The sequence below is a fragment of the Protopterus annectens genome, chromosome 3.part1 (genome assembly GCF_019279795.1).
Source record: "Protopterus annectens isolate FY-2018-M chromosome 3.part1, PAN1.0, whole genome shotgun sequence".
Lineage (NCBI taxonomy): Eukaryota > Metazoa > Chordata > Ceratodontiformes > Protopteridae > Protopterus > Protopterus annectens.
Genome location: NC_056732.1, coordinates 50,487,159 through 50,502,817, shown reverse-complemented (window position 1 = coordinate 50,502,817; position 15,659 = coordinate 50,487,159). Strand labels below are relative to the sequence as shown.

Here is a 15,659-nt window from a genome sequence, read left to right as displayed (position 1 = left end):
TCCTGTGTGTGGTGTCAACGATGTTGCAGAGCTAGTCCCTTCGTCTCTTCCATCTCTTGTTGTACTAATCTACAGTCCCTCCTGTGTGTGGTGTCAACGATGTTGCAGAGCTAGTCCCTTCGTCTCTTCCATCTCTTGTTGTACTAATCTACAGTCCCTCCTGTGTGTGGTGTCAACGATGTTGCAGAGCTAGTCCCTTCGTCTCTTCCATCTCTTGTTGTACTAATCTGCAGTCCCTCCTGTGTGTGGTGTCAACGATGTTGCAGAGCTAGTCCCTTCTGCCTCTTCCATCTCTTGTTGTACTAATCTACAGTCCCTCCTGTGTGTGGTGTCAACGATGTTGCAGAGCTAGTCCCTTCGCCTCTTCCATCTCTTGTTGTACTAATCTACAGTCCCTCCTGTGTGTGGTGTCAACGATGTTGCAGAGCTAGTCCCTTCGCCGCTTCCATCTCTTGTTGTACTAATCTGCAGTCCCTCCTGTGTGTGGTGTCAACGATGTTGCAGAGCTAGTCCCTTCGTCTCTTCCATCTCTTGTTGTACTAATCTGCAGTCCCTCCTGTGTGTGATGTCAACGATGTTGCAGAGCTAGTCCCTTCGTCTCTTCCATCTCTTGTTGTACTAATCTACAGTCCCTCCTGTGTGTGGTGTCAACGATGTTGCAGAGCTAGTCCCTTCGTCTCTTCCATCTCTTGTTGTACTAATCTACAGTCCCTCCTGTGTGTGGTGTCAACGATGTTGCAGAGCTAGTCCCTTCTGCCTCTTCCATCTCTTGTTGTACTAATCTACAGTCCCTCCTGTGTGTGGTGTCAACGATGTTGCAGAGCTAGTCCCTTCGTCTCTTCCATCTCTTGTTGTACTAATCTACAGTCCCTCCTGTGTGTGATGTCAACGATGTTGCAGAGCTAGTCCCTTCGTCTCTTCCATCTCTTGTTGTACTAATCTACAGTCCCTCCTGTGTGTGGTGTCAACGATGTTGCAGAGCTAGTCCCTTCGTCTCTTCCATCTCTTGTTGTACTAATCTGCAGTCCCTCCTGTGTGTGGTGTCAACGATGTTGCAGAGCTAGTCCCTTCGTCTCTTCCATCTCTTGTTGTACTAATCTACAGTCCCTCCTGTGTGTGGTGTCAACGATGTTGCAGAGCTAGTCCCTTCGTCTCTTCCATCTCTTGTTGTACTAATCTACAGTCCCTCCTGTGTGTGGTGTCAACGATGTTGCAGAGCTAGTCCCTTCGTCTCTTCCATCTCTTGTTGTACTAATCTACAGTCCCTCCTGTGTGTGGTGTCAACGATGTTGCAGAGCTAGTCCCTTCGTCTCTTCCATCTCTTGTTGTACTAATCTACAGTCCCTCCTGTGTGTGGTGTCAACGATGTTGCAGAGCTAGTCCCTTCGCCTCTTCCATCTCTTGTTGTACTAATCTACAGTCCCTCCTGTGTGTGATGTCAACGATGTTGCAGAGCTAGTCCTTCTCTCTTCCATCTCTTGTTGTACTAATCTACAGTCCCTCCTGTGTGTGGTGTCAACGATGTTGCAGAGCTAGTCCCTTCGTCTCTTCCATCTCTTGTTGTACTAATCTACAGTCCCTCCTGTGTGTGATGTCAACGATGTTGCAGAGCTAGTCCCTTCGTCTCTTCCATCTCTTGTTGTACTAATCTGCAGTCCCTCCTGTGTGTGGTGTCAACGATGTTGCAGAGCTAGTCCCTTCGTCTCTTCCATCTCTTGTTGTACTAATCTACAGTCCCTCCTGTGTGTGATGTCAACGATGTTGCAGAGCTAGTCCCTTCGTCTCTTCCATCTCTTGTTCGGAGGCCAGAACCATTAAGAAAGTGTGCGCTGCATGCCTTAGATGTGCACTGCCAGCTCATGTTTGATCCAAAGTTGTGTGCATGGTCCCAAGGCACGCGAGTTTTTAATTTTGCTAGTGGTAGTAGTGATCTTGTTTCTTCCTTTGTTTCTACAGGATTCTGTCGTATTTCTTTACTTTCTTATGAAATTCGTACATTTTTCTGCAGGCACATTTGCTATATCCTGTAGCTGGGTTATCACTTAATTGATTACTGATAACCCATTATAGTCATAATTTCCTCTTTCAGTGTTCTGGTCTAATTACAGAATACCTTATTGTGGTTTTAGGTGCTAGATCAGAAGGTTACACTTTAAAATGACATAGTATTGCCTTTGATAACGTGGAGCTTCATGAACATTTTCATTTCAACTGTTTGTGTGTTTTGGATGTATCTTCTAGCTACCTATATATTATGGTTAGCTGTATCCCAGGTGTAACGTAACAGCTGTTAAGTGTGTGTGTGTGTGTGTGTGTGTGTGTGTGTGTGTGTGTGTGTGTGTGTGTGTGTGAGACGTATATTATGGTTGGCTGTATCCCAAGTGTAACAGCTGTTAACTGTGTGTGTGTGTGTGTGTGTGTGTGTGTAACAGTAGTACATTGGGTTGATACATATACAGATTAAACATATGGAACTATAAAATAAAGCCTGGAGGTACTGTGTGCATATTCTGTGAAAGACAGTATTTATTTCCTCTTAGTTTATTAGCTGGATAAATAATGTTATTGCATGTGAGTTGGACCATTTTGCTACCATGTTAACAATGATGTCTTTCCCTTTTCTTGTAGGCTATGGCCAGGGTATGGAGAGATGGGCAGAAGCAAACCGTGCACATATACAGACTTCTAACTACAGGTCAGTAGTCTGTCCGTAAACGTATAACATTTAACAGTACCTGAGGTGTTCTTTTCAGCATTTACTCCCTTGTGGGGCACACTGTCACATTTTGCAGATAAGAAAGGGCAAATGTACTGTGGCACCATTGGTGTACTTAAGCTACAGTCAGCCCTAGGGTGATGGGTTGTGCAGTATTTAAGCATGTTTGGCAGTAGTTGGACTTCAAAGGGGATTTTTATGTCATCATATTAAAGCTCAAGAGAGTCAGAAGCTTCCCAAGGCACAGTAACTGGGCTAGACTAGATAGAAATTATATTTGACAGGAACATGTGCTTTTAATTGAACACACATCCATTAATTACTTCTGATCATACACCTATAAAAAATGAAGATAAAAATGCAGGATAATGAAATAGAAATAAGACACTGGTGCTTTCACACCTACCTGCTCCAAAGAGAGGATGGGTAATGGAAATTGAGAGTTATTATGGAAAATAGAAGTATCTTCAGAAGTTATAGCTAGTGACTGGGACAAAATGAAAATGGAGTTTAAAAATAGGGTTGAAATAAAAGCGAAAGAAATATGATTAAAAAAAAACAGAAATTACTTATAGAGCGGCTGGCAAAGGTTAAAGTATTACAAAATAAGGGGAATCTCATAGAGCAAGAGGAGAAACAAATGCTGGATAATATGCTTGAGTTTACAAAGATTGGAATTATCAAAAAATAGTTGCTTAACTGCAGAGCACAAAAATTTGTAGCACAATGACTTTGGCAACAGAACTTTGAAAGGGTTGTCGTCAAACTTGGGGAACGTATAACAAGAAAAATAACCAGAGGTTTTAGAGATATTCTGGAAATGTAATGAAAAAATATATAAAGCAGAGAGATGTGGAAATCAAGAACGAGTACAAATATGCTATATTTATGGAAAACTTAATTATGCCAATGTTAGAGGTAGATGAGGCTCAACAACTAATAGTTAAGATGAGATGAAAACATTGATGTGTATAACCAATCTTCAGGAAAAGATGGCATATAAGCTTGATGTTTGCAGATTAGGAGGTAACAAAGTGATAAAGATCTGGAAGATTTTGTTTAACAGTATTTTTAAAGGAGGGGAAGCACCAGCATCCTGGAAGAAAGCAGTGGTGGCTGTAATATCTAAAAATGGTAAAGACCCATTAGACCCAGCTTCATATAGACCCATTTCAGTTTAAAAAAACTGTCATAAAGTATTTGTCTGTAGTAGCTAAAAGAATGGCAAAGGTGTTGCCAAAACTGATAGATATGGATCAGTGTGGTTTTGTGGAGGGGAGGCAAAATTTGACAACAACAGAACAATGATGATCCAGAGGGAAGCAGAATGTAAGCAAATTCTTTTGTTGGTGGTGGGTCTTTTTTGAATAAGAAACATCTTTATTAAATTATCACTTATGACATAGGCAATCATACATTTATATAAATAAAAGCAAGCCATATTGACATATTTCAGGTGCAAACATTATACATTACTTATAATCTCTCCAGTCATTGTCAGTCAACCATTACAACATTCATTCAATTCCTGTCTTTCTTTAAAGCTCATTCCTCATCCAAAACATTATTCTACATGAATTGATCCCACAATTCCCATATTTCTGTGTAGTTTGCTCCTACTCTTTTGTAAAGATCCCACTTCCAGTTGTTTTATCTTTGTTACTATAGTCTCTGCTTCTAGCGCAGTTGGGTTAGACTTCAATTTCCATTTTCTAGTAACTGCTTTTTTGGCAGCCACCAGAATTAAACTTAGCAAGGCCATACCATGTGTAGGCAATTTCAATTATGTATCATAGCTAAAAAAAACTCATCTGTTCACGAGGTGTAAACATTCTACGTACCTTCTGTATGTTTTTAAAACCTCCTAATATAATCAGCAGCATGTATCACAAATGGCAGACATTGTGCAGCTAAGGCTGCGTTCGTCTTGAGATTCTTCATGTTTTCATCTTAATATTTAAAGTTAATACATTCATTCAGTGATGTATAACCTGTTGTATCTTATGCATTGCATTTGTTATACCCTTGTAAGATTTAACAGGGTATAGCTCCTCTGTACGTATATGTATGTGTGTGTGTGTGTGTGTGTGTATATACATATATATATATATATATATATATGTGTGTGTGTGTGGATGGTTTACTATCAAAATCCCGAATGTCATGAAGAAATGCAATCAAAACGCCGAGTGAAAATACCAGCTGCTTGCATATTAATTAGCTAAGAATGTTGAACAAAAATGTTGACAATATCGAATTTGATGTCTGAGATTTTCTTTTATGCACCCCCTGTTTTAGTGACATGAGTACCTACTTCCATTCACAAAAGGCATGATGTGAAGTTGTTCAATCTCGCCGTTCATTCTTTACTGATTGGTTCAGAGCCGACCCATTGGCTCCGATACAGCCGTTTGGAAAGCTCAAGGTTTACCGGTAGCTCAAGACCAAGCCCCTTATCCCATGATGCATCGCTGGAATTACCTCAGATCTAGTTTGCTGCGGCACGGATCTCAGAGGTTCCAGTATTGCCCGAGCCAAAAAAAGTGTTTTTCTTAATTTTTTTCTTCTATTTCTTGATATATATTGTTGTCATTCTGTAGATAGTACTTAGAGTAATTCAGTAGTTTTTAATAAGCTCCCTTTACCTTACGGTGCTTGCTAAATAGCTTAGCTTAGTTGTAGTGGCCTCATATTTGGCCTGGTCGTTTCTCTAATTATTTAGATATATAGATAGTTACCTGTTTAACCAGTTTTGGCCCTTGGCCATTGTTTTGAGTGTGTGTTTTCTAAGTATCTGGTTAATTCCTTGTTTTTTCAAGGTTTGTTACCTGAACCTAGGTGTGGTTTTTTTGTGTATAGCTGACTGTTTCTTGCTTATTTAGGCTTGTCTGGCTTGTGTTTTAGTGTTAAGCCTAAAGCTATTTTCTTGATATGTCTGAGGATAAAGACAAACACCCAAAGTCTGGATTCAAGAAATGTCCAGACTGCTGGTAAAAGATGTCTCTCACTGATGGGCACGTTCAGTGCGTTTATTGTTTAGGCGCGGTGCATTTGCAGGAGTCCTGCAGTATTTGCCATTCCTTTTCTTCAAGGATTCTTTTGGAGTGGAAAAGGAAGTTTGTGGGTAGAGGTTTGCTGAAGCATCCTTTTGCTGAAGCTTTGAGTGACCAGGATAGGGCCAGCAAGTCCTTTAAATCTTTGAAATCCTCAGGAGACTCTAAGGCATTTAAAGACTCGAAAAAGTCAAAGAAAGTGGAGGATTCCGGGACATCGGCTCCACAGCTCTCGGAGCCGAGTGTCTCTTCATTTCGAAGCCGGCCCACAGTTCTGGAGCCGGTCTCTTGAGAGACCTGTATCTCCAGTCCTTCAATTGGCACCATCGGTGCACTCCTCTAGGTCTTTTGTCAGCCTCTCTGATTTGGATATGGACCGATTGGTGCAGAAGCTCTTATGGGCATCAGGCTTTGCTAAATTCTTGTCGGCTCCAACCCTAGCTTCGGAACCGAAGGCCACCACCCCGGATTTCACTGCTGCTCCTTTGAGCTGTACCGGATCTTTGGAGCCAGAGGGGGCCGACCTGCTGATCGTGGAGCCTTTGGAACCGAGACCTGCTCCGGTGTCATCGGTTCCATCTACTCTGACGTCCTTTGCGCCGACTGGGAACTCTAGGAGCCGACACTCTCCTGTCAGGTCCGGGGAGGATAGTCGCACTGACTTGTTGGTGCCGACTCTTCCTCTCGGGGCCTCGGCTCAGATGAACTCGGAGCCCACGGCCTTGGTGCGGGAGGGGCTGGCGGTTCCTTCGGGTCTGTCAACTCCTTCTCATCGGAGCCGTGATGCCTTCAAAGCCATGAGGAGAGCCTTGTCCCCAAAGACATCCTCGACACCAGGTCTGGCCTCTTCTTCCCCCAAAGTGCCTGTGTCCGCAACCATAGAGGTCCGCAAGTTGCTAGAAAAAAGTCTCCAGCCAGTCCCAGCAGACCAAATAGGATCTGGAACTTAATCAAGATTCTTTTTGGTTCCAAAGAAAACAGGGGACTGGAGACCTATTTTGGACCTAAGCAGACTCAACCAATTTGTCAAGAAAGTTCCGGATGGTCACGCTACAGTCTATACTTCCCTTTTTAGGGAGAGACAGTTGGATGTGCTTGATAGCTCTCAAGGATGTGTACTACCACATAAAAATGGCCAGGCCGTCCAGAGATCATCTGCGTTTCCGGCTGGGAGCCAGTCATTATCAATTTCGAGCCCTGCCTTTTGGTCTCACTACAGCCCGCAGAGTGTTCATCAAATGCATGGCAGTGGTCACGACTCACCTGAGGCATCCAGGATTCGGGTTCCTATTGTGTGATCGAAAATTGTAAACGACGAACGCATATTGAGCAAACCCGAATTGTCGAAACGTGTGAGTAACACGGAAAACGGTGTAGGGAATATTTTCCCTTTAATGCAGTGCGATCTCGGAGTAGGAATATTTAAGTAGCGGGGTTGTGGGGAGCGCAGGGGGGTTTGCCCCCCCTGCCTACAGCATTTAGGTAAGTATAGTTTTTTATTTTTATTTTTTTATTATATTTTCGAAATTTCAAACATTGCTCATATGGTGTCGACCATATGGTGTTCGATGTTTGAAAGGTTCGAAAATATAATATAGACCCTAGGATTCCAGGTGTTTCCGTAACTAGATGATTGGCTCCTTACCTCCACCACCAGGCATCAACTGATTCAGGCAAGTGAATAAACTGACACTCTGCAATCACTTAGGCAATTACAGTCAACTCAGAAAAGTCTGCCTTGTTGCCATCGCAGCATATTGTCTTTATAGGGGCAGAGTTAGACACTTCAACCACCACTCTATGACTACCAATCGAGAGGGTCTTTCTTCTTCGCCAGCATGTCAGCTCATTGGTATAGAAAGACAGAGCATCAGCCGTAGAAGTTTTAAAAGTATTGGGTTTGATGGCTGCAGCGATCTTGGCCATACCATTAGCAAGGATGCATATGCGGATTCTTCAATGGCTGCTGTTCACGCAATGGTCTTATCAGGAACTTCCAGTGAATCACATGATTTTAATTATGAACTCTTGCAAGTGAGATCTTCAGTGGTGGTTCACGTCTCTTCATGTAACCATAGGACACCCCTTTGTACTACCCCCTCCAGTAGCCACTGTGACCACAGATGCTTCCCTGATAGGGTGGGGGGGCATTTTCAGGGAAAGACTTCCCAAGGCACATGGACCGATCAGGAGTCACATTTGCATGTCAGTGTTCTGGAGATGAGAGCAGTACTTCTGTCATTGCAGTACTTCCAGGACTCTCTTCCTCTAGGGACGATTGCATTTCAGACAGACAATATGTCAGTAGTTTGGTACTTGAACAAGCAAGGCGGGACCAAGTCTTACCCCCTTTGCAGAGAAGCCCTTAGAGTTTGGCAATGAGCTGTCTTCTCCCAGCACTTTCTGTTGGCAACACACATCCCGGGGAGATCCAACGTGATAGCAGACAAACTGAGCAGGGCAATCTTGTTGCTGCATGAGTGGTCCCTCAAGCAAGAGATTGCGGGAAGGATTTTCCGCAAATGGGGCCAGCCTTGCTGCGATCTTTTTGCCAGTCACATCAACACGAAATGCAGAAGCTAATTTGCCCTGATTCCCCCTCCGGGAGAACCCCCTAGAGACGCACTCATTCATGATTGTTCCCCGGGTCTCCTCTATGCATTCCCTCCAATCCCTCTAATACCCATATTTCTACAGAAAGCAATGTCGCTGGGAAGGACTATCATTCTTATAGCCCCTAATTGGCCTCGGCAGATTTGGTTCCCATTTCTTCATCATCATCTATTGGAGGATCCATGGATTCTGGACCCAGTTCCGGACCTTCTGACACATCTGTTGGGGGACCTCCATCCTTCATTGCAGTCACTGAAGCTAACAGCTTGACTGTGCTCCAGTTCCCCTCATAGCCAAGCTTCATAACCTTTCTAATGAGACAAAACAGATCCTTTTGTCTTCCCATAAGCCGTCCACTAGAAGATTATATCATAATAAGTGGAAGAGATTTTCCATTTGGGCCTCTAAGGAAAATATTGATCCTTATCAAGCCCCCATGACATCTATATTAGAATTCTTGACTATGATCTTTAATAAAGGAGTGGCAGCCACAACAGTTCGGGTCCAGTTGGCTACTATATCTAACTTTCATCTCGGAGTGGACAGGCTAAACATAATGTCCCACAAGTTGTCCAAGGCCTTTCTCAAAGGGACCTTCCACATAAGGCCTCCAGTGAAAACTCCTTATTCTCCTTGGAATATAAATTTCATGCTGTCTCGTATAATCCTTCCCCGGTTTGAACCAACATCATCTTGTGACCTCAAATTCTTATCATGGAAAACCACATTTCTGGTGGCTATTACTTCTGCCCACAGAGTGTCCAACTTCAGGCCTTATCTATCAGCCCTCCTTATTTGATTTTTCATGCTGATACAGTATCTCAGGACAAACCCCTCCTTTTTGCCCAAAGTTTGTTCTGAATCCGATATCAACCAAGTCACTGAGTTGCCAATCTTCTTCCCTAACCATTCCAATAAACTTGAGTATATGCTGCACAAACTTGACATTCACAGACAGCTCCGATATTATTTGGACAGAACAAAAGATGTTAGAAAATCAGACCAGCTCTTTGAGTCATTCTCTGATTTCCCAGAAAAGGTAGACCAGTGGCTAAAACAACACTTTCTGAATGGCTATCTGATTGTATTACCTTTGTTTATTCAGCTGCTAATATGCCCTTACTACATAAGATTAAGGCTCATTCTACCAAGGCAGTTTCTACATCTTCGGCATTCCAAGCCAAATTGCCCCTTGATAACATTTGTGCTGCAGCCACTTGGTCTAAACCTCATACCTTTATCACTCATTACAAAGTTGATAAGGTCTCCAGGGCCAGGGCTTCCTTTGGGTCTACAGTCCTAAAGAATATACTCCCATGAGCCACCCGAGATTGAGGGTGCTAGGGACACTACCCATCAGTAAAGAATGAACGGCGAGATTGAACTTCACATTAAGACGTTATGTACTCACCATAACGTTCCAAGTGAATTGTTCCATCTTGCCTTCATTCTTACGTCCCTCCCTCCACCCCCCACCTGGCTGATAGTTGAGCTAGAGGCTGGTCTCATCCTAGATACTCAATCCTTCTTCCCATAGTTCTCTTACATGGATATTGTACATGCAGCAAACAAGATCTGAGGTAATTCCAGCAATGCATCATGGGATAAGGAGCTTGGTCTCGAGCTACTGGTAAACCTTGAGCTTTGCAAATGGCCATATCGGAGCGGATGGATCGGCTCCGAACCCGTCAGTAAAGATTGAAGGTGAGATGGAACAACTCACGTGGAACGTTATGGTGAGTACATAACTTCTTATTATAACGTCGAATGTACACCAACCGATCGGATCCATTGAAAGACAGAAACACGGTTTCTGAATTCCAAATGGTTATGGTTGATTGGTTATTAAACCGTCAGTAACATGACAGATGTATTCCGGTACGTCTGGTACTGTTACTTCGAGTTCTGTGCATATGGAGTTTTTTAACTGGAGCTTTTGATGGTAAATAAATATATATTTATATATATGTATCAGTACAAACAAAAGATAAATGCCACCAGGGAATAACTGCCGTAATGTCAGTCAATAAGTCAAATCCAAAGAAATCAATATGGCAGTACACAGCAGGCATGAAGTATAACATTCTTCACAACACTTTAATAGAAGTAAAAGGTGAGTGCTTACACAAATAAAATTTGCTTCATTAGACCTTACATCATATCATACATCACTTCTTTTTATAACATTCAAATAAGCCAATCAAGACCACAGTATTATTTAAAAAGACAGAACTAGTGAAACACAATAAAAAATAACAATAAAAAAGCATTATTTCCTTAGTCTTCTGTCCCTCAGTCTGGCAGTGATAGCTATGTGGTCATTAAGCCCTTTCCCCAAATGGGATCTAAGCATAATGATCCATCTTGATTCTCTATTCTCGGTAAGATTAGAAATGTTCCCTAATTCCCCTAATCTATCACTTTCTGAAATTAATTCTAATACACTAAATTTAAACTGATGTGCTACCCCTAAGTCTGAAATATGCTTCACTATGCCACTATAGGTATGTGTCTTCTTGCAGCAGTACATGTGGTCCCTAATGCGCTCCCTTAAGCGTCTATTGGTTTTCCCAACATAAAATGAATTACATTGCATACATCGAGCTAAATATATAAGATTCTTACTATTGCAGTTAGCATTAGTATGCAAAGTAAATTCTAGACCTGTATCAGGGTGCATGAAATCCGTTCCTTCATATATGTAGTCACAAACATTACATTGACCACATTCAACCTTCCCTTTACTTACATTTTGTGTCACAGCGTATGATACTGTTTTTGGATAGCATAACCTCTGTTTAAAATTCTTAGTATTTTTTAAACTATACATGGTTTCTCTGCCACAGTCTTAGCTATCTGAGTATCCGTCTGGAGTATCTTCCAATTCTTATGTAAAATGCCCCTTATTGCGTCATTATCTCTAGTATAAGCAAAGGTAAATGGAACATTATCCCATTGTTTCCGATTTGTCTTCTCTTGTATATTAGGTCTAGAGAAGTAAGGTCTGGCCCTATCACGTCTCATAGCACTAACGTTACCGCCCTATCACGTCTCATAGCACTAACGTTATCACCCTATCACGTCTCATAGCACTAACATTACCGCCCTATCACGTCTCATAGCACTAACGTTACCGCCCTATCACGTCTCATGCCACTAACGTTACCGCCCTATCACGTCTTATGCCACTAACGTTACCGCCCTATCACGTCTCATAGCACTAACGTTACCGCCCTATCACATCTAATAGCACTAACGTTACCGCCCTATCACGTCTCATAGCACTAACGTTACCGCCCCATCGCGTCTCATAGCACTAACGTTATCACCCTATCACGTCTCATAGCACTAACGTTACCACCGTATCACGTCTCATAGCACTAACGTTACTGCCCTATCACGTCTCATAGTTCTAACGTTACCGCCCTATCACATCTGATAGCACTAACATTACCTGCCTATCACGTCTCATAGCACTAACGTTACCTACTGTACTTTGAATCTCACTTTCATGCTATCCCCTATTAGTAACGTCTTTACTCATTTGACAATTTCCTCATTCCACTTATCATCCCTGTCAGTTAATCTGGAACACTGCATGGCCTGACCCTTCAGGATGTTGGTAAACACATGTTTAGGGTGCATGCTTGTTCTATGAAGATATGCAGGATGATGGCAGTCCTTCATATACTTGTCTGTATGGAAATGTCCTTCCCCATCGATTGTAATTTTGATATCTAAAAATTCAACCATGCTATCCGAATACTTCCCTGTAAACATTAAAAAATCATTACTATGGTTCATATCATCAACCAGTTCAAATAGTTGTTCCCTTTCACCAGCCCATAGAATAAAAAGGTCATCTACAAACCTTCTATGAAATAATAAGTGTCTACATGCTAGCGGGTATATAAGCTTGTTCTGGGATTCCCACCTAACATCTGCTGATAGTATACACCATTAAATAAGAACACATTACTATGCAAAATTATATCAAGCAGCCTATATATTAAATCAGCATGCATTTCAGAATACGAGATGTTCCATATTAAAAAACGTTTGACCATTGATATCCCTTCCTTATTAGGGGTCACAGTAAATAATGAAGTTACATCATATGTAGCCATCAAAATCTCTTTCCCATCCACATTATGTTCATCCACAAAGCAAAATAGATCCTGCAACATTTGTTTCGTGTCACGTAAGATGTGTATATATTATTCTAAAACTAATTTAAGTTGTTTATCCACATAAATAGATAATGGCTCTGTTAGCCATCCCCCTCTCGCCACAGTTGGTCTAAAAGGTGGTTCATATGGATCCTTGTGGACCTTAGGTAGTCCCTGTGTGTGTATGTATATGTATATATCTATATATATATATATATATATATATATATATATACACACACACACACACACACACACACACACACACACACACACACACGTGTGTTTGTGCTGCTAAATGTCCTTCCGCACAACGTCCAACTGCATTCATGTCCATACTGTGCCAAGTGGATGCAAATGCGAATGGCCATTGTGAAGTTAAACAGTGCATACCTGTAATATATATTTATGTGTGTATATATATATATATATAAGACATTTCTCTTTTTTGTTTGGCTCAGCACAGAGAGATAAAGCTCTGACTGTGGCCCAGGTGCTGAAGTAAATAGTAAGAGGAGGTGACATTGAACATCCATCACCGGGTTGCCCATCTTGAAGGCAGGGATGACAGTGTAGTCTATTGCCAAGGCAGGGATGACAGTGTAGTCCATTGCAGTGCCACCAAGCAACTTCGTATCCTAGCATTCTCAGTACAAAGTGCAAGTGACGTGCTCATTCACCAAGCAGCTCAGTGGTGTACCGGAGTCAGCATCTGGGCCATGCACTGAAGATTGCATACATTTCACAGGGCTAATGTTGTGGAATGAACACGTCATGTTGCTTAAAAGGCATCAGTAGGCCGCGGAAAACCATAGCCATCCTCTATGACTACACTAATGATAGTCTCTTACCTCTTCAGGTCTTGACTCAAGCTTTATGCCATCTACAAGCATGGGCACTGCTGGACACATTTTCAGTGAAGCCCGAGACACAGAGGTGAAGTAAAGGACAGTGGTTTGGGTGAAAGAAAATGAAAAGGCAGTAGAATAGCACAAGAGGGCTGATGATTGGCAGGCAGGAGGACAAAAAAATGTTAAAAAAATGGCACTTTTTTTTTTCATTTCTGGTAAGGTTGTGACTGAAAATAGACCTTTTGTCCAGTTCCCTTACTTGTAAATATAAAAATAAAATCTTTTCTAAGGTATTTTGCCAAACCAGAGAAGTCCAGTCCTAAATCAATTATTAGTCTATAAGGAGAAAAACATGGATGATGCTTGCAATGCAAAGACCCCTTTATTCTTGCTTTTTCTTCCAAAGTATATCAAATTGTTTTGTACCAAAAAACAATGCAGCAGTTACAACTCACAAAACTTCTGGTACCTCAGCATGCAAATAACTTGGAGAAAGTCAGATGCTGCTAACGTGGTAAACTCTTCTTGTAATGCGGTAGAGTACTTTGAAACTAATTAAACAAACGACTGACACAGAAGTGGTATAAGGAGACAAATGCAGCAGTAACTTTTCCAAAGGAAACTTGTATTTAGATCACAGTAGACTACAAATTCCTACTAAATTGGTTAATCTGTAGCTCAGACCTTGGTTTCACAAAAATAAATTATTTCAGACAATTAAAGCTTTTCTCAAAAGTAAACCTTCTGTTACTTGATGACCTAAATTCTGCTATATACCTCCTCTGAAGGATCCTGTTGCTTAAAGCAACTACCTATGTCTGTACCTACTGCCACTTAAACAGTTGTATCGATAAGACAGTCTGTATCCGCAACAAATAGGTTCATAGGTAGGTACTAGACTTTCGGTCCTAGTGCCTATACAAGCCTAGCCAAAAAGGTACCTTGGCTTTCGCCACCCAAGAAAATTATTTTCCCGTGCCCTTGTCGAGCAGAGCCACAGAGGTGATCCCCGGGGTGAATTTGCCATTTCCCTTCCAATCATCAAGATTTTTCTTGAAGAGTGCTAATGAGGAGCTTTGTTTCATATAGATAGGTAGTTTGTTCCAGAGTATGGGAAGTCTCTGGGACAGGAATCTTTCCCTCCAGCACGTTCTGTTTATTGTGATGACAAGGTTTAGGTCCCTAGAGCGTGTAGCTTGGAGGGATTGGGATTTCTTTAAGTGGAGCATGTCCAACAGCTCTGGGTTTGACATCGCTTTGTATGTTAGGCAGAGATCGCCTCTGAGTAGGCGATATGCGACGGAGTAAAGCTGGAGTTTTTTGAGACGGTCTGCGTAGGGCATCTGTTTGAGGCTGGTAATCCTCTTTGTGAGGTATTTCTGCAGTCTTTCCAGTTGTTGTAGATGTCTTGTGGGGTCCATACCAAAAGGGGCGCTGTACTCTATGAGTGACGAGTAGAGGGGAGCAATGACCTCTTTTTTCCTGGATGAGAAACCTTTTGTGATGAGGTGTGCCACGTAGAAGGATTTCCAGACTACTGTGGCGATGTGATTATCAAAGGAGAGACTACTGTCTACCTGTGTCCCAAGGTCTCTTATCACACTTTCAGTGTTAAGTAGACTACCACCTATGTGGTAGCTCATGGGTACAGAGTTTTTACCAAAGGGGATGACAATGCACTTTTTGGCATTGAGCTTGAGGCCATGGCTTTGATACCAGGCATCTGTCTCAGTAAGGCCCTTTTGTAGGATGTCCACATTGTTAGGAGTTTCAGTTATGGCTCCTAGTTTGCAGTCATCTGCGAACTTCGTTATCCAAAGACCTTCTGTGTTAGCCTGTACTTCAGAAAAGTAGATACCAAACAGGAGAGGACCCAGGACTGAATCCTGTGGTACTCCGCTTGTCACTAGTCTGAAGTCTGATTTGGAGTCTGCTACTTTCACAGTGTGGGTTCTGTCAGTGAGCCAGTTGGCAACCCATCTTGTGACATAAGGGTTTCTACCTAGTTTAGTGAGTTTATCTTTAATTCCAGAGTGGGGGATGGTGTCAAAAGCCTTGGCGAGATATAGGTAGGCTGTTTGAACCTCCTTACCCTCGTCTATGGCTAACTTTGGAGAATGTTATGAGAGATCTCAGCTTCTTACTGAGGCAGACCAGGGAGTTCCTCCAATTATGGGATTTTACTCTTTTTTTTGCAACAGTTTCTTTCTTCTGTTGTAGAGTTTGTTTATGGCAGGGGACCACCAGATTGGCTTCC

At 42.1% G+C, this 15,659-nt stretch overlaps 1 protein-coding gene across 4 annotated transcripts in view; it reads left to right on the top strand.

Annotated features, from left to right (window-relative positions):
- The window catches only part of RAD54B (RAD54 homolog B), a 1,676,581-nt gene that overhangs the window by 1,520,433 nt on the left and 140,489 nt on the right, over positions 1–15,659 (top strand). For all 4 annotated transcript variants that reach the window (XM_044066559.1, XM_044066560.1, XM_044066556.1 and 1 more), the window contains exon 13: positions 2,629–2,695. In XM_044066559.1, the coding sequence (XP_043922494.1) occupies positions 2,629–2,695 (67 nt within the window). The remainder of the gene's footprint in view (positions 1–2,628; positions 2,696–15,659) is intronic.